The following is an 18,733-nucleotide window of genomic DNA, read 5'->3' as shown; positions in this document are numbered from 1 at the left end:
GCTGGGAAGTGTAGTTTTTAGCTGATGTATTGCCTACCCAATATAGGGTTCTGATCTGGGAAAGACAACTAGTGGGATTATCTTGATTGCTTTTATTTTATTTTGTAATCACTGATCACATTATCCACAAACCATTACCCAGGTTTTAGTTTTCGTTCCCACCGCTACTGAAATTATGCAAATTAGTAGAATCTAGCTGGCTTTTAAACCTCAGAGAATTTAAAGACAAGCAAAAAGGTCAACCACGTGGGGTTTTTTTTTTTTTTTTTTGAGCTCAACTGTAAAAGCAAACTACCACCTGGTGTCATCGTTTCCTATGTTATAGAAAGTCTGATTTCTAGGTAGAGGGCACGACTAATCCCAGAAGCAGCAGAACATAAACTAGAACAAATTGACCAGAAAAAATGTCTGATGAGTTTATTCTTATCAGTTTTACTGTTAGTGATCCCATTTTCTGTGGGATTTAGAGCTAAAACACAGGCAAATAATATTTTGAAATATTCTGTCTTCTTTTGCATCATTATGGAAATATCGACCAGGAAGGAAATTGAAAACACACACAATTATTTAATGGAGATTAAGAACAAAATAATACCACCCTACTTCAGTTCTGAATTGAGCAAGTTATATCAGTCTCAGGTAATTGCATGTAATTAACAGCTATTGAATAAGAGTCTTTTAAAAAGTTGATACAATGCATATGTTATTATGTAATGGACCTTCATGTTCTTTCTGTCCTGCATCGAACTGACTAACCCATACCTTCAAATCCATGTCCCACATGTCCCACTCCCTGCCTTGCCCTATCACTGTTAATTGCCCTCTCCCATCTATTTCAAGCCCTTTTTGGTGTCCAGTTCTCCCTATTGATGACTATCCTCTGATAAATCCCATTTTGAAGTTTTAATTCCATTAAAGTGATCTTACCCATCAGCTGCTGAGATAGCGTTGGGATGTTGTAAGTTCTTAGAAGCCCGTGGGGGCAGAGCACGCCTCCCCTCTTCTACGCAATGTTGAGATTCTTAAGCAAGGTGCATATTTTCATGTGTTCGCAACTCCGTGTGTTCCTGTGAAAACTCCAGATGCTGTGATTAGCCAGAGGCTGCCCGAGAAGATAGCAGAGGAAATTAGGACTAATCTGGAATTGAGTTAATCAGTCTCTTGAAAAACTTTTAGTTTGCAAAACTTTATTTCCAGGGCTTTAAAAAAAAAAGAGACTTGCATCACTGCTTATCAACTTAGCATGCCTGTGGCAGCAGCCTGTCAGCCAGGTAGAAGTCTAACATAAGTGTTTTGGTTTCTCCTTGAAGTTTAGTTATTTGGACACCCTTTCCAAAAACTTGCCCCCTTTTACGAAGAAAGATGAAGATGGAAAGAAAACAGCTGTTCAAAATGTATACAGTCTTCATCCAGGTAACGTGTTCGTGGGGCGCTTATTCTCATCAGCGGGCTTCGATGAGGAAGACCTGATGGTGTGGCCTCTTAGACCAGAACTAGTTCCTGCCACATTTTGTCCCAGTAACAGCTAATGACATAACCTACCGTGACCTGTATATTATAGACTCAACTGAGTTGTATGAGGAAACCAAGATGTAAATAAAATTTAGTTGTCATCTTGTATGCTTAAAATTTACCTGCAAGAAGACCTAATTTAAAAATCAGGGGAGTAATGAAAGTTTGTTGAAGAGCCAGGTCTCAGAGTTTCGCCTCACATATTACATACTAATTATAAGGAGGAAAATGGACCTCTGCAATGGAGAGATAAGGCATTTTCCACCTTAACCACGAGATCAAACTTCTGCCCGTTGTGAGACAACCTAGCATAGGTGCTTTCTCATAGAATGCAATATAAAGGGCATTAGATGAAGTATATGAAGTAGAACTCTTGCCAAAAATCCTTAACTTGAATTTAATCAAGAGGAAACAATCAGACAGATCCAGAATGTGGACATTTTATAAGATAGTGGGCCTGGACTCTTCAAAAAAAAAAGGCAATATTATTAAAAGAAAAAAGATAGAGGGTAATTGTTCTATATTAAAAGAGATTACAGGCATGAAAACTACATGCAGTACATGAACTCTGCATGCTGGATTGAGAAAGACAACTCTAAGAAGATATCTTGGAGCAGCCCCACAAGTTTGATTAGGGGAGTACATGTCAGCAGGCATCACGGCATTTCTGTAAGCTTTCTTGGGGGTGAGGATGGTGCTGTGGATATGTAGGAGAATGTCTTTATTTCAAGAGAAGGATTTAGGGATGAAATGAGGTGTAGTGCTTCTCTTTAATACACTGGGTAGTTAAAATATCCAGACAAAGGAATTTCTACTGTACAGTATAATGCCAGAAGTTCAGCTGCCTGGAATGAACACAGCCAAAGAAAACCTCTAATTACTGCAGAGTCTGCAAAGCAGAGATTAAGGTTGGAACAATGACTCGTAAATGTGATGAGGAGAAATCAGAGAGGAAGGCTGGTGGTGCTCACTGCCAGCTGCACCCTGGGGCAGACAACACTAGCCAGTCAAGCCTACGCTCCCCTAAAGGGGATGAGGCCTCAGTGGGCTAAGCTCAGCCGGCCATGCAGCCACCATCATTCAACTAGGGGTGGCGCACACACAAGTTAAAATGTGTTTGCATCCCTGGTCCTTGATGTATTTATTTAAATTTTGTTCCATATTGCATCGATTTCTTAGAAGCATTCTAATAAAGAACTACATTTTCACGGTAATGAATGGATTTAAGATCGGAAATATTTTTTTCTAAATCATATCTCAGTTTCTCTTGCCAGGTAAAAAAAAAAAAAGTAGGCTAAATTACTTGGTCTCTGCTTCATAACCCAACAAGATAACAACAACTCTGTGGTCAGAGGCCGAGAAAGAACCAGCTGGCCCCCAGGGAGCGAGAGCCCTACAGGCACTGTCCTGTTCGCTAATGGCAAACGTTGCATCATAGAATGGAAAATCTGCCTCTTAACAGTTTTCTTCTGTTCAGTCTTTCTGAAGAGGGGGTGGGGGACACCTTGTTCACTTTTAACAACGCAAATGCGAGTCATTACATCATTGTCTGGAAATATCACTTTAAAATATTTGTTTTGGGTTTTCTAGATTCCAAGCCAAATAAACTTTTAGAACAGGAATCCAAAGATATGCTTAGTCTTCCAAAAGTGGAGCATGTCGAGGATATCAAGGAGTCCGCTAACCAGAACCAAACTGAAAATATAACAGAATCTACAGCAGGTATGGCAGTCATTTGCTTTATCTCATTGTTTCTCGAAACTGAAAATTATGTCTTTTCAGAGTATGGGGGATGGCACTGGGGGGCTGAAGGTACACTTGGCAGTTACAGAAAAACTTCTAGAGCGTCGTGAATGCTGGAGCCGTGGGACTTTGCAAGGCTTCTCAGCATATCAAAAATATATATATTTTTTGAGAATATCCAAAAGTTGCAGATTAAAGGAAAGAAATGACAAATATTTTTTTTTGGATTGTTATTTTGTTTCATTTTATTATTTCTTCATTTCACCTTATTTTTTAAATTTAAATTTTATTTTAATTAATATATTTATCACACAATATTATTTTATTTTATTTTATCCCTCATGGTTCTAAGAGCGTGTATGATTTACTGAAGATCAAGAACGTGGTAGCTTTTTTTGAGCAGCCAGTAGTTTGGTAGTTGGACTTAGATTTACCTATTATTTCAGTATGTTCTTGGTCTGCAGGTGCTAGAAGAGATACCTAAGATGTAGTTTCTGTCTAACATCGCACATCGTCTTATTAGGGTAACTGAAATCGAAGTATGGAATAATACAGACGAATGACTAGTTACAATGGAGTCACATTATACTGATTTCAGTGAAATTAATTCAACTAAATATTGTTGGTCAAGAAAAGAGAAGCAGGGTAATTTAAATTGTGTGGATAAATTTGCACCTCTCGATTCCTGTTAGCATATTCCATATCGAAAGGGAGTCTGCTGATGGGTCTTAGTTCCTTCTTATAAAGGGAGGATCTTACCACATTTATGGGTGAATTAAGAGAACCTCACACAGCCTTTTCTTGACTTTAAAGTTATCTCTCTTATGAGGTTTATTCAGTGAGTGGCTAATTTACTCAGTGCCTACTGTGTGCCAGGCATTGTTCTAGGCATGGAAATATGGCAGTTAAGAAGCCAGACAGTTTTGCAGAGCTGTACATACTACAGGCAGTCTGTACATACAATATTGTGTAGACAATAAGTAAACAAGGTAGATGTTTCACGTAATGAAACAGTGTAATGTATGGAGAGTGCCTTAGGGAGAGGGACAGCATTCCATTAGGGGTCTAGAACGCCTCTCTGTGAAGAGACATTGGAGCGGAGACACACACGACAGGAAGGAGCCAGCCACACACAGAGTGGGGAAAAGCAATGTTCCAGGTATTGGGAACAGCAAGTATGAAGGCCCTGAGGGGAGAAGTTACATGACTGATTTATATTTGAGAAAGATCAGTCTGGTAGTCGTGTGGATAACGGCTTGTGGCAAAGGAAGGGAGGAGTGGGAAAAAGAGGAAACAGGGAGGAAGCATGGAAGTGGCAGGTGGGAGAGCTGACAGAGACCTGGACGAGGGTGGTCAGGGCGCAGAGGGTGAGAAGCAGATTAGCTTGATATCCTGGAGGTGGAGCCAGCAGGACTTGCTGGCTGATTAGATGTGGGGTGAGAAATAAAGGAGTCAGCGGTGACTCCTAGGCCACCTGATGCGACCAGTTGTGAGGCCAAGAAGTTGTATCTGTGACATGTTTTCAGGCGGTGCTGTTGCCGGTGTAGGATCAGGCTCCAGAATGTGAAGTCAGGCAGAGGAGGAGCTGAAAGGCAACTGAGGAGAAGAAGCCAGCGAGGCAGGAGGAAAGCGGGAGCGCGGACATCACCGAGGGTTTCGGGGGTATCACACGCTCCTGAAAGGTTAAGCGAGATGGAGAATAAGCACAGGACTGGGTAACATGGTGATCACTGGTGATCTCGACAAGAACAGTCCCAAGGCGTGGAGGAGGAGACTGAAGGCAGCAGAAGTGGGTTACGCATAGACGGGCTGAAGGGGCGTCAGTGGCAGCAGAGCACGTCGCTTTACCTGAGGGTTTTGCTGAAAAGAATGGGGAAATGGGATTGCAACTGGAGGGAGACGTGAGTGGTAGGAGTGGCTATGGGGGCGGCGACGGGGTACGCTGAGACTAATTCCCCTGCCCTTCGGTTCTGAGGACTTGTGAGACCCGGGGAGATGCTCTGTGTAAAAACATGCCTGTGGTGCTGGCCTGCGGGTAGCAGACACTCAAATATGGGTTCCCTTCCCTTTCCTGATGGTTCGAATGCTTAAATATGATGATCTAAAATACAATGTTTATTTCAGCCTCCTAGATGTTTGGAGACATCGTTCAGTGGCAGCTGTGTGGGTTACCCACTCTTGCTTACTCTTCACCAAATTTAAGGAGCTGAGGACTTAATCCCCTGGTTCAATTTACCTACAATTACCACCATTTCTTAGAACTAGAGTATACAATAGTTGAAACAAAGAGATTCTTAAGATTTTGCCATTATTAATTTTAAGAAATCTTCAAGAATCGATGTTCTATTGTATTGTACCTTGTTGGTCAAATGGAAAGAACTCTGAAGACCTGGGTATAAGTTTAGTTTGTCACAGGGCAAGTCACCAACTTCTTAGAATGTTCTTTTCTCATTTATTTAAAAAAGGTGATGCTAATAGCATCTGCCCTGCTCATGTCATAGGGTTGTAAGGACCAATATTAGGTAAAATCTCTTTGTGAAATATAAAGATGTAATACTAGAATGAATAAGAGCCTTTGTTCTTTCAAATAAGCTCTTTAAAAAGGAAAGAAGAAGAGATTCCCAAGTTGGTGTGTTCCTACATACTCTGGGATGACCTCGAATGTCTTTGAATAAAATGTCCAGGTGGCAAAATTTAAACTTTCTCTCTAACAGAACCGGAACCTTGTGTGCCCATCAAAATACCAACGCAGTCATTGCTGCAGGATGTGGCAGGACAAGCCAGGAAAGAGAGAGTGAGGTTACCTCATTATCTGCTGAGTTCCAAGCCCAAGTCTCATCCTCTCACAAAGGTAAAAGAGACATGGGGACAAACTCCCCAGAGCTCATTGGCATTTAATGTAATCCTGGCTCACGGAAGCCACTGTGTGCACTGCTGTTTACTCTACGCGCCGTCTCTCTGTGCAGGCCTTCCGGTCAGTCACCCAGAGCTAAACTAAGGCAGCGTTTGGCGGGAGCCGGCTCACACAGGCTCGCTGGAGGCCTTTTGAGCCAGCTGTTAAACTGCCGGTAGCCTGACAGCCCTGCTGGAGTTTACAGCATGGAAATCGGCAGATGCTGCTAAGTGAGGTTCTTTTCAGAGAGCTGGTTTACCAGCTCAGTGCTGGATCAGGGGATCATTGGCCACCCTTCTCGGGACTCTTAGGATAAAATCCAAGTGACTTAGTGTGACTATAAGATGCGCTCTCACTGGCTTCTTGCCTCGACCTGTCCCAAACTCACTATACTTCAGTCATTGTGGGTTTTTAGGTCTTTAGTTCTTAGTTCTTTAAAAGGACCAACCTACTTCCTTCCTCAAAGGCTCTACGGTTAAGATTCTGTCTTGGCTCTGTTGGGAAGCCTTCCTCGAGCCCACCATCAAGTTTTGATCTCATCCTTCGGTACTTTGACGGCACGCTATGTTCATTGCTATCACAGAATTTATTGCAACGTCTGTAACTTATGTGTGGCTTCTCAAACTTCAACATGCACATGAATTACTCAGAGATCTTGTTAAAATACAGACTGTGACTCACAAGGTCTGGCACAGGGCTAACAGCTCCCTGGGGAGGCCAGCGCTGTGGATCTAGGGACTAACGAGGACATAGGGCATTGGTTCTGGGAGGTGATCACCTGACCAGCAGCATTGGCAACACCTGAGAACTTGTTACAAATGCATATTCATGGGCCCATCCCGGCTTTACTGAGAAATTCTGGGAGTGGAGTCAGCAATTTGTATCAGAATATCCTTAGGATGATTCTGATGGGAGCTAAAGTTTGGTAGTCACTGACACAGAAGACAGAATGCAAACTTTAGCAGAGAAAGTTTGAAACTTTCCTCTACCACTTACCGCTCGATCTGTCTTTCTCTGAACTTGAGTTTCCCAACCCTTAAAACAAAGCCGAAAATACAGCACTGCTGTAGGATTATGTGAGACTGTAAATATTTGCCTCTTTCCCTGAGACAAGCATTATTTATTTTCTTCTGGTGACAGAGCCTTTTCCTCATCTTGAGAATGTGAAGTGGAACCATTTTCTTTTATTTTACTTTACTGCTTTTTCCTTAATGCAAAGGTGCAAGATTCTGTTGGAGGAAGAGTGAAGACGTCCTCTGTTGCATCTGCTGCCATGAATAATGTAAATTCATCCCCTTTTGGATTCCATCTTCTCCCGCCATCGGTGAAGTTCGGGGTGCTTAAAGAAGGACAGACCTATGCGGCCACCGTCAAGCTCAGGAATGTCGGAGTGGACTTCTGCAGGTGAGGCCGAGGCACCAAACGTCTGCTCAGGTCACCTTCCCCTGCCCTGTGACTGCCTTTGGCTACCTACATCAGTGAATGTTTATTGAACAGAAGTGTAATTACACCTTGACTCTTGAATGTTCACATCATTCATTCAGTTGTTTACTTGCTATTTCATCGATTCATCCATTCATTTCTTCTTCGACAAATCAATATTTACCAAGTCGTAACAATTAGTAGGTACTTCTTTGCCTTGACATTAAGCAATATTCATATTTTGGTAGAAGCAACTCCAGGCCTGATCCGCACTAGCAAAAAAAACGAAGGAGAAGCTACACAAGTGTCACAGTAACTAACACACAAAACTTGAAAGTTTGTTTCTCAAATCCGCCACCAACTCTAATACCAGCTGACATATATTTGTACTTTATGATCTAAGAGTGACTTTAATTATTGTATTTCTGCATAATTAAGACAGAAAGGGGGAAAATTAACCCAGATCATTAGGGTCATTTTGGCTCTTAAGATCTGACTTGGAATTGAACACAAATACCTCAACTCGCAGTCTGTACTCCCAGCTGAGTCCACTGTACCTAGCACTGAGTGACAAGGAAGAGTCAGTTCTTCATTTCCTACCAAGACCAATAGAATTTCAGAGCCTAGAGAGACCATTACGAAGAAACGAACCGAGGAACTGGCTTTCGGGTCTCGTATGCTAGGGAGAGGCTAGGCCTCAGACCTGCCGGGTCCCAACCAGCTCAGCACAGCTGTGGTCACTGCTTCCTGTGGGGTTTCAATTGCAGAATTATTCTCAGTGTAAGCGGCAAATCCTTCAAGAGTGGGTGTGATTCCGGACTCGGGGTTGGAAATCAGATGGAGCGAGGCTGCAGGAGGGTCCGATGGAAAAGATCACTGTCCCGTTTTAGTTGAGGGAAATCCCCTGACTTCAGGGGTTACGTTTGCTTCCTCAAAACAATCTGATAAAGGACCCAAGCCACCAGATCTGACATTACTGTTTTCCCAGGTCGTTGCCAACAAGTATGAGCAGAAATAGAGAGTCAACCTCAAACAGATAAAACTTGTCCACGCAGATCCCTCTGTCCACTGTAGAATTTTAGCTTAGAGATTTCACTCCTCAGCTTGTTAAATTCAGCCGCTGCAGGGCAGACAGCAAAGCTAATGGTGGCAGGGGCGGGGCTGGGGTCAACGCAGAGGTGGGCTTTGCTTAGTGTTTTAATTTACTCCAGGTCTCCAACCTTCAGGCAGAGCCCACAGCCCACGAGAATAGGGCGAGAGCAATGGGCAGCACATGTGAGCACGGGCTTTTCAAGTTCTCCCACATTTTCTGAGCCTTTTCTGTTTCTCTTCTCCCCAAATGTGCGAATCCCATGCCATGAGGGAGCGAGACCGGCTCCTATGCTCCACCGCTCTCCAAAGAAGCCTTTATTCTTCAGCTCAGTGAGCTGGCAGTAGGCGCATGTGTTCACACTGGCGGCCACGCTGCAGTGCACACACCCGCCAGACGTTCCTGGCACTGCCCAGGCCCGAGCTGCTCGCCGTACCCGGTAACAAAGGCCTGAGAACGGTCGGAAAGGCGCTTGTGAAATGGGCCTCGCTTCTTCTCCCGATTGAATGTTCGGTGGTTTTTCTAGGGTGTCGACCCCCTGCTTCTGTGGCGTGAATATTAACCCCTTCCCGATCTCGTGACGTTCCAGTTCATTCATTGCTCATGTATGTCATTAGGGCATAAATTTATTCCCATCTTTTTGCCTGGCAGGTTTAGGGTGAAGCAGCCCCCACCCAGCACAGGACTGAAAGTGACTTACAAACCTGGGCCTGTAAGTCCTATGTGTCGTCTGTCGTGTGTGTCTGTGTGTGCCCATGTGGATATGTATGTTTCCAGTAAAGTGGGCTTTTAAGTCATTCTGCCCATGCAGTTTAAACCATGCAAAGTCTAATTTTTCTAGTACTATAAGCAAAAAATTCCTGGCATTGGCACAATACGTGGCTTGATGTCACTTATTTCATGTATTACCATGAGACTGGTCCTGTATGTAAATAGAGTTAAACTTCCAGCTATGGAAATATTTCTGAAGTTCACCTCACTTAGCCCAGTACTACAGTTATATATACAGTTATATATTTTGACTTTCGTCAAAATTAAATATGATTTAAAAGACACTTGGAAAGCTGACTACCTAAAGATATCTTGTAACAAACCCTTCTGCAAAGTGAAAAATCCTTTGGAAAAATAAATATTCTGTTCTCTGTATTTTTATGTAAATCTGGTTTGTTCTCCTGGTATTTGCCAGAGAATGTCATTTAATGACATACTGCGAAATAGTAGTATATTAAATTCACCAGCTGCCTCATTTCTCCAAAGATCTCTGAAAACGCTAATTTTAAAATGTCAACCCGTTCTGTCTTTATTTGATACATCCTCAAAAATGTGGTGTTTAGCATAAAATCTGTATATTGCCACGTACGTTGCAGCACACAGTGCTCACTGAGTCCCCAGATCCTAACGCGGCCTTAGTCGTTATACGCTGACACAGGAGGGTTGGCTTCTTGCCATGGCTGCACCAGCAAGCAGCTCAGCGATGATGGTTAATGAGCCCTCTGCATCTTGTTTTCCTCATCAGGAAAAGAAGGAACATTGACCAGATAATTTCTTAGCCCTCTACCAGCTCTAGTATGTTATGATCTATAAAATGGTAGCATGCAGGGTGCAATTCCAGATGGAAGTACATTTTGGGACGAGACCCACTAACTCATGAGTCCCTCTCTGAAACAATTCATCGTTGTACTGTGTCAGGATTTCAGAATCTTCACAACGTAAAGCAAAAACAAAAATCAAAGCAAGCTCCTCTTCCGCCGTTCTGGGAAGCTGGCAAATCTTTTCCATGAAAAGTAGGGGTTATGCCGAATGCCAAGGTGACTGTTGGATCAACTTTTATAGGTACTAAAAACCCAGCGTGTATTCTTTGAAGCTCCCTCTATTACTGTTAGGGGTTTTTTTCAGTTTCCTTTTTTTTTTTTTTTCTTTCTGATGATAGGTTTTGGCTCCTGCAAAAATATAACCTATAGACTTCTCGTATGTAAATCTAACCACCGTTCTGCCTGGTTAGTTGCCAACAGTAACGGAATCTGCTCAAGGCCTGGGTGAACGTGGTGGTGGCCGCGCTCCAGCCCCCTCACGCAGGATGCTGTCATTCCCCAGCCCCGCTCCGACGGGCGGGCCCGGAGGGCGAAGGGCCCGATTCTCAGAAGCGGAGCCGTTGGGGAGCCGCCAGTGTGCACGTGTGCACAGCACATTGTTGAAAAATTTGGAACCTTTTCAATTCTATCATTTATAAAACTACATCGAAGGGAAAATTATTTTTACCTAATTGCTTTCTGTGTGGTAGTTTCTGATTTATTATTTATTTTTTTCCAAGTAACTGTTCTCAAGTCTGCTTTTTAACCCACCTCCTGGAGAGGCAGCTTAGGAACATAAACTGCTCTTTCTTTCCTGGCTGGTGCTCTCTTCAAGGAACAAGGCTAGAAGCCCATTTCTTGCTGTGTTTCTTCTTCATTATAGATCAGGTTTCTTCGTTGTTGGTGCAAAGCCCTTCCGTGTAGCTTCCAGACCAAAGCAGTGGGGCATTTAAACTAATTCTGTCTCCCTCTACTGGCTTCGTCTTGCTACAGTTCCTACATGGGGAATTCTAGAATCCACGGGGCGGGGCGGGGCAGGGCAGTTCCAGGATCCACCCAGTCTCTTAGATTTTTCTTTCTCTGCAAGAATGCCAGTAGATACAAACTCACTACCGACTTCAAAACCTGGCACAATTATGGGCGCTGTAAAAGTTCACCTTCGGCGCCACCCCCGGACCCTGGCAGTTGGTTTCCTGGTGTCTCTTCCTACATGGCAGCATCTGGTCTTCTCCTTTAACAAGGTATCCGGGGTCCCATTTCCTCAATGGAATCCTAACTAACTGATCTGCAAAGTAATTCTTCTAAGCGGTGTAACAGCAATCATTTATTCGCGCCAAACGAGATTAGAGAGTTTACGGAACTTGCCCTAATTTGTGTTCACGCTGAGCCATGTCTGATTCTAAAGCCACATCGTGTCTTGCAGGTGGCAGCTGGCTTGCAGGTAGACCTGAAAGTGGAGCTGTTTGCGATGGCGGTGGGAGAGGACAGTGCCAAGGGGTCAGTGCACATCTCTCACAACATCGAGATCATGACGGAGCACGATGTCCTGTTCCTGCCCGTGGAAGCGAATATCCTTTAAGGTTCCATCAGAACCCTCACGGGAGCACCAGAATCACCTTTGAGCAGGGAGAACATGGAAGTCGAAACGCTGTTTTCTAACCCCCTCGCACCCGCACTCCGTAGCTTCATTAATTGTTTTGAAAGCACAGAGTTAAATTTCTCAGGACAAAGACTGTCGGGAATAGGAGGTACCTTCTTATAGAGGTCGGATGGATGTTCACTGAAGTACGCATACATACCTTCATATTGGTGTCTCTTGTATATGGATATACAGATATCAGGTGCTTATTTTATTCAAGGTACTGTATGAAATGTTTATCATATATAAAAATGAAATTGGACTCTATATTGAAAGATTTACATAATCTAATAGCTGAAGTAGTTTTCACACTTGATTACTGTTACTTTGTACTCCAACAACATGAGTTAGATACTACTTGGTGTTATAGTTATGTATCTATTTGATATTTGAGTCTTACAGAATGCAAAAGCTTTTGAAGAAAGGAGACTTAAGGAAGTAAGAGGACATAGGAATTCCATGCGAAGGTTTGGGGCTCAGATATTGAATCGGGGATATACAGAACTGGATCTCAGTTGAGGAGTCCAAACTGGAGAGAGAGTAATTTTAAGCATCATCTCTACAGAGGTGATGAATGAAGGTATGGGAAAGGAGCAAAAATTCGGGGTCTGTTTAGGGAGCAGAAGGAAGAAGAGGAGCCAGCCAGAACAGGTGTTTAGAAAACCGTGAAATATCTCAAAAGCCATGGAAAGAATTCCAAGGAAAATATGGACATAGTTGACAGATGCTATAGCGATGTCGAGGAGAATTCAGATTTAAATAACATGGCTAGATATGATTGGGACATTAAATTGCAAAAGACAAAGAATGAATGGGTATTAAGAAAACAGAAACACTGAGTATGGATACTCTTAAAAGAAAATTTATTACTAAAGGAAAGAGCAAGAGACTATGGTACTTCAGGAAGGCAACAGAGCAAAGGAAATATGTTCAGTTTGGTGTCGACTTATGTTTGTAGGCTGAAGAGAATGGACCAGAGGAGAAACATTAAAAATGTAAGTGAGAGGAAGTAATCGAAGCAGCAGTACGCATGCGACTACAGCAAGAGAACAAAGCCAAGGGGTGGGTTAGTCTTGGCAAGTGCGAGAGTGAAGATGGCTAAAGATCCAGCCATTCTGAGGCGAAGGACAAACCTAGGGAACTGCGTCAGGTGACCTTGACTGCACTAGAAATGCAGTTGAATTCATTGGTTCACTTATTCATTCAAAGGTATTAAGGGGTCTCCGATGTGTCAGGCACCGTTCTCGGCCCTGGGGATATAGCAGTGAACAGAGACAAAAATCCCTGCCCTTACATTCCAGCGAGAGGCTCGACAATACACAGGTAACCAAAACATGGACTGTAACGGTGATAAGTACAATGCAGAAAAATATAAAGAAGCGGGGTATAGGTAATGGGAAGGAGCACTGCAATTTAGAACGGAGTGGTCAGGGAAGACTTGATTGGGAAAATGAGTGTGTGCGTATGAGTGTGTGTGTGAGAGAGGGAGGGGGAGAGAGAGAGAAAAGAATTGGGGTGGGGGGGCTGATGCAGGGTTCTTCTGCAGTGAGAGAGGAAATTAACCAAAGAACCAGTATTTTCCCCTCTGGAAATAAAACCGGGTCGTCTTATCTCCTCTTCACGTAGGCTATTTTGCTGATCCAGAGTACCTGAATGTCCCGCTGCCGATCACAGCCATTAGTCCTTCTGCATTTATGCTAATTAAATTTCTGTTTCCTTGCTTGTGAAGACCACCTGTCAGTTAGGTACCGAGAAATGGGGAAAGAGATCTTTCATCTGCCTCCAATGTCAGAGCCCATTTCCCAAGACCGATGCCCCTCTGCACACAACAACAACAACAACAACATGTAATCTGGATGGTTTGGGGCCTGGTTCTGGTGATCACTGGCTCCTATAGAAAAAGGCAGGGACACGCACACTAGGGAGAACAGGAGAAATTCCAAGAAACTGATATCCATCCTTCATCCCCTAAGCCTGAGGATGTAGAATTTGCATTGGACAGAGAAGTACCTAAAAGTGAGCTAATGATGCTAGAGAAGAGGTTTGAATTCTGAAACGTTTTCTGAGTTTGTATGTACAGATCATTTGGTCATGAAAATCACAGTCCTTAATGAGTACTTTACCAGTTTTAACAAGCAGCAGTGGTGAGAACCCAAACGACTTTCCCCAGGAAAAGGAACACCCCGTGGCCCAGAGGATGCCCACCGCCCCTTCCTCAGCTCTTGGACTCTTCACGTCCCAGAAAGTCTCTCCACGTTAGGTCTAGTAAGTTCTCAGTGGGAGTTTGATTGTCAGCCGTTCAAATTCGAGGCCTTAGACCTCATGTTTATTCTCTTCTTACAGCCAGAAACTAATGAGCCACCTAGTCTACTGGAATGAAAATACTGGTTTTTAATAACTTCAATAGCTACTCCTTTCTATACATTATCATATCTAATCCTCATACTGCCTATAAGATACTTTTTTGCCTACTTTATATATAAGGAAACTGAGGCTCAGAGAATCTCAAGCAGACGTGAAAATCTAACCTCCTTCAGTGTGATTCTAAAGTTCATCCTTAGCGCTGTTTTCAACGTTGAGCTGCCTTTCCAAAAAGCAGGAGCACGCCAACACCACGTGCCCTTCTGACTTAAGAATTTACAAGTAAGCCCATGGTTCTCAAATGTATCAGACACAAGATTTTTTATATATTCTTAAAAGTTATTGAGGACTCCAAAGAGTCCTCAATAAAAAATCTTTGTTTATGTGGGTCATATCTATCACATTTACCAAATGAGAATTAAAACTGGGGACTTTTTTTATGTAAAAATAATAAACCCAGTAGATTAACATAGATTTCTAACAAAATATAAAAATCCTTTTTTCTTTGCATATCTCTTTAATGTCTGCCCTAACAGAACATGGTTGGATTCTCACATCTGCTCTGTATTATCTGTGACCATGTCACACGTCATGCAGCCTCTAGGAAACGCCACTGCACGCTCCTTAAAGGCATTTAAGTAGCATTCTGTACTGGTTTCCTAGGCCTGTGTCAGTGTCTTAGGGAAGCCAGAACGAGGCACCACAGTCCAGGTGGCTTACAGCAGCAGGTATTCATCCTGCTGCATTTCAGGGTCTGACTTTGTTTCTGCTGACATACCCCAAAACTTGTCAAGTCTTCCATGGGTGTCAAGGAGATCTGGGCCTTCGGACATGAAGATTCCTCATTGATTCTTCTTGGCAAAGCGCCATCTCTTTCTGGCTTCTGAGGACACAGTTGATCGTATTCACAGTCACAAACCTAATCTCTTCCAGCCACACGGCGCTCTCCCCAGGGCACGCCCCAGCACCTGTCGCAGTGTGGATAGGATATGGATTTTCCAAATCATCACGCTCTGGTTCCCTCTTTCTGACCAGTTCCTTCCTCAGTCTCGCCCTTTCCTCTTGCATTTTACTACAAGCAGCAAGAGGCCAGACCGCGTCTCCCATATCTTGTTTGAAAACCTCAGCTAGATATTCAGGTCCATTGTTTACAAGTTCTACTTTTCGCCCAAAGGAAAGTCCAATTCAGCCAAGTTTTCAGCTGCTTTCCGGCAGGATCGATTTTCCTCCAGCATCCAGCCCTGTGCTTCTTTGTCTGAGGTCCCACCACGTTCTGTTCATGACAATAAAGAAATCCTCTAAGATGACAGAATAGTCTCTTCAAGGTAATCTAGACTTATACTATCCTGCGGTCAAACTTTTTCCACCTTTTACCGTTCGCCAAATTCCAGAGCCGCTTACTTCCACATGTTTAGGTATTTGTTACAGCAGCACCGACTTCCTGGACCAAAACCTATGAGCTTCCGGGGACCGCCATAACAAATGACCACAAAGTGGGGGACTTGAAACAAGATCATTGTTCTCTTGCAGTCTAGGCAGAGGTTGAAGCCAAGATGTTAGAGGGCTGGTTCCTCCTGGAGGCTGAGGGAGAATTTGTCCCATGCCTCTCTCCTCGCTCCTGGTGGTGGCCAGAATCGAATCCTTGCTGCTGCATCATTCCAGTCCCAGCCTCTGCCTCTGTTGTCCCACGGCCTCCTTTGCTGCGTGTCCTCACGTGGCATTACTACAAGGGCAACAGTCATTGGATTTGGGGTCTGCCCTAAATTCGTGGCCTCATCGTAGAGGCCACATAATACATGTGTGAAGACCCTATTTCCAAATGTCACATTCATGGGGACCTGATGGACATGAATTTTTGGAGGACACTCTTCAACCCAGTGCTCTTCTTAATATTGTTTGGAAAATGTTTTGACCTTACAGACGCCTCGCCAGGTCTTAGGGACTCCTAAGGGTCTTGGGACATACTTTGGGAACTACGGAATGAAAGTATTCTTTATCTCAGGTCTGGTCCATGCCTGTCAGAAATTATCCTAAACTGAGAAGTGGTGAAGTTTGCATCTCTAGCTGGACAATTCTGAAAACTACAGACCAGCTATCAAATAAAAATTCCTAATTCCTGTCGGCACCAATATATCAAAAGTAATTTTATGAATCTACCTAAGCAGTGTCTTAAGTGGTGTTGCCTTTATGCCTCTCTGTTCACATTATCAGCTAATAAGATGAAAAGATGCCTACAGTAATTTTGAAGATAAACATCTAAAGATTCTCTGTACTATCACCCAGGGCCAAGAGAACATTGTAGTCCATTTACGTGTGTACTGGAATCATCCTATGGTTGTATATTCTGTGTGTCTCACCCAGGAACGATTAGGACTGTATTTCGTGTTTACTTTGAGCACGTCACCATAACTCTATGAGGCTAGGCACCACTGTGCCCATTTTATAGGTGAGGAATCTGAATCATAACTAGGTTAGGTAATTTGCTCCATAGAAATTATATTAGCTATCTGTTGCTACGTAACAAATGATCCCCAAACTTGGTAGCTTAAAGCAACAAACGTTTTTGATCCCATAGCTTCTGTGGGTCAGGAGTCCAGGCACAGCTCAGGGAGGTTCTCTGGCACGAGGAGGGCTGGCCTCTCAGCGAACTCGAGCGGTCATTCGTGGGGTGCAGCTCCTCAATGGCTGCTGGCTGCTGGCTGCAGATCGCCCTCTGGTCCTCCCTCCGGTCCTTGCCACGTGGGCTTCTTAGCAAGTCTCGCAACATGGCAGCTCGGTCAGTCAAAGCAAGCGAGAAGGGCCTGAGCGTGAGCACAGCACTGCATAACCCAGTCTTGAGGAGACGTCTCGTTGCATTTGCTGTATTCTGTTTCACTAGGTCCAGCCTACACTCAGGGGGAGGGGACTACACGAGGGCAACCAGAGCTGGGCCCACAGGGCTGGGCTAGGAATTGCTGGGCCACACGTGCTGTCCTACAAACCCGTCAGAGCTGCTTGGGTCCCACCACCTCAGAAATAAAGTGACGGGACTTAGAATACAAGGGGATGTTACCCTTAAGAACTTGGTCTCCTCTCAAAACTCGGGATCTTAAATAGTGAAGGAAGCGGGCGGGCAGTGGGCAGTGAGTGCAGACCAAGCTGGCTTCTTCCGAAGCTCCTGCTGGTCTGGCCGGGAAAGGCTGACTGCGCAGGCTCGCTGATTACCGCAGACAAGTGATGCTCTAGATGCAGTCCTGAGCCTACTGACAGACACCACTGCTTCCTAGTCACCGTCCTGTGCTCTCTGATAGACTCACTAGATTTCCTTGGGATGAGATATGACACTTGCCACTGAGAAACAGTTTAATACCAGCTGCACCAAGCACGTAACTTCCAGCCAGGGAATCTCGAAGTTGCTAAGCCCATCTTCTTAAGTAGACACGCACACCTACACGCACACACACGTTGTTTTAGAATAAGCTTAGATGTGCTACTTCTAATAAACCATTCACGAGGCTTTTCTTTATGGCATTATAGGTTTCTATAGGTAACTGCATCATTTCCAAGAGATGTTATTCATTAAATGGTTTCTTTACTAAGAATATATATAACCAACAACTGGCTAAGCCATAAATGCCAACTTAAATGGCTAGAAAGCTATTTGGCCTAAAATTTAATTTTTAACTCATTGGTTAACCTGAAACCTTCAGGGTGACAGAGTTTTCGAGTATTTTGACCAGAAGGTATAGCTAAGTTACTTGTCACGCACGTCACTTCATCATGAGGTGTCCTCCTCTTTGAATGTAACACCTACCAGACAGAAATGCCCTTCGCTCCCCAGGTACCGGTAAGCTTCAGTGTGGCAAAGCTGCGGGCGGCAGCACCTTTAAAACACGTACGCGCAAAGCGCACGCCTGAAACCTGACTTGGTCTGGAAACCTTCAAAAGTGCTAACAGAAAATGCTGCCGTTTCTTTACGTCCTGATGAAGCACAGGCACGACATGGATTCAGCCTCCGTTCGCTCAAGAACTAAAACACTTCGGGGATTAAGTAAGGAACTCCTCTTCCTGGTGACAGGAACAGCCGCCTGACGACAATGCTGATTCTCCAGAATGAAAAGCACCTGGAATCCACCCTACTGTCTGTGCTTCTGCCTTTTCACGGTCAAACCTCAGGGACTCTGGGCCAAAATTCTCTTTACTCTTATTCTGCCCAAGAAATAACAGCACTACGTCGCCCACCTCACTTCAGCAACTGTGCCGTGCTGGGGAACAGAACAGACTTGCGGTCCAGGCCCGCCAGCCACGCGCGTGTGGCTCCGAGACCTGCCAGGAGAAGGGACCGCGGCAGCTCAGCAACTAGATGCAGGGGGCAGCGTCTCAGCAGGATGCGAGCTACCGGCACAGACTCAGGGCAGAAAATCCGACTGGAACTGTCTTTAGGAGGTTGAATTCGTCATTTAAAATCCCCACAGAGAAAAGCCCAGGCCCAAGTATGTGTCGAACTCTTTTCCTAGAACATT

At 44.1% G+C, this 18,733-nt stretch overlaps 1 protein-coding gene across 1 annotated transcript in view; it reads left to right on the top strand.

Annotated features, from left to right (window-relative positions):
• SPAG17 (sperm associated antigen 17) overlaps positions 1–14,505 on the top strand; it is a 148,784-nt gene extending 134,279 nt beyond the window's left edge. Inside the window, exons 41-48 of the mRNA XM_039841330.1 lie at positions 540–639; positions 1,311–1,413; positions 3,103–3,234; positions 5,970–6,106; positions 7,368–7,552; positions 9,312–9,372; positions 11,655–11,799; positions 13,994–14,505. Of these exons, the coding sequence (XP_039697264.1) occupies positions 540–639; positions 1,311–1,413; positions 3,103–3,234; positions 5,970–6,106; positions 7,368–7,552; positions 9,312–9,372; positions 11,655–11,799; positions 13,994–14,130 (1,000 nt within the window). The 3' untranslated portion in view covers positions 14,131–14,505. The remainder of the gene's footprint in view (positions 1–539; positions 640–1,310; positions 1,414–3,102; positions 3,235–5,969; positions 6,107–7,367; positions 7,553–9,311; positions 9,373–11,654; positions 11,800–13,993) is intronic.
• Positions 14,506–18,733: the final 4,228 nt, after the last annotated feature.

The sequence above is a fragment of the Pteropus medius genome, unplaced genomic scaffold (genome assembly GCF_902729225.1).
Source record: "Pteropus medius unplaced genomic scaffold, Ma_sr-lr_union100, whole genome shotgun sequence".
Lineage (NCBI taxonomy): Eukaryota > Metazoa > Chordata > Mammalia > Chiroptera > Pteropodidae > Pteropus > Pteropus medius.
Note: the sequence above shows the minus strand (reverse complement) of the source record. Positions and strands in the feature narration are given on the sequence as shown.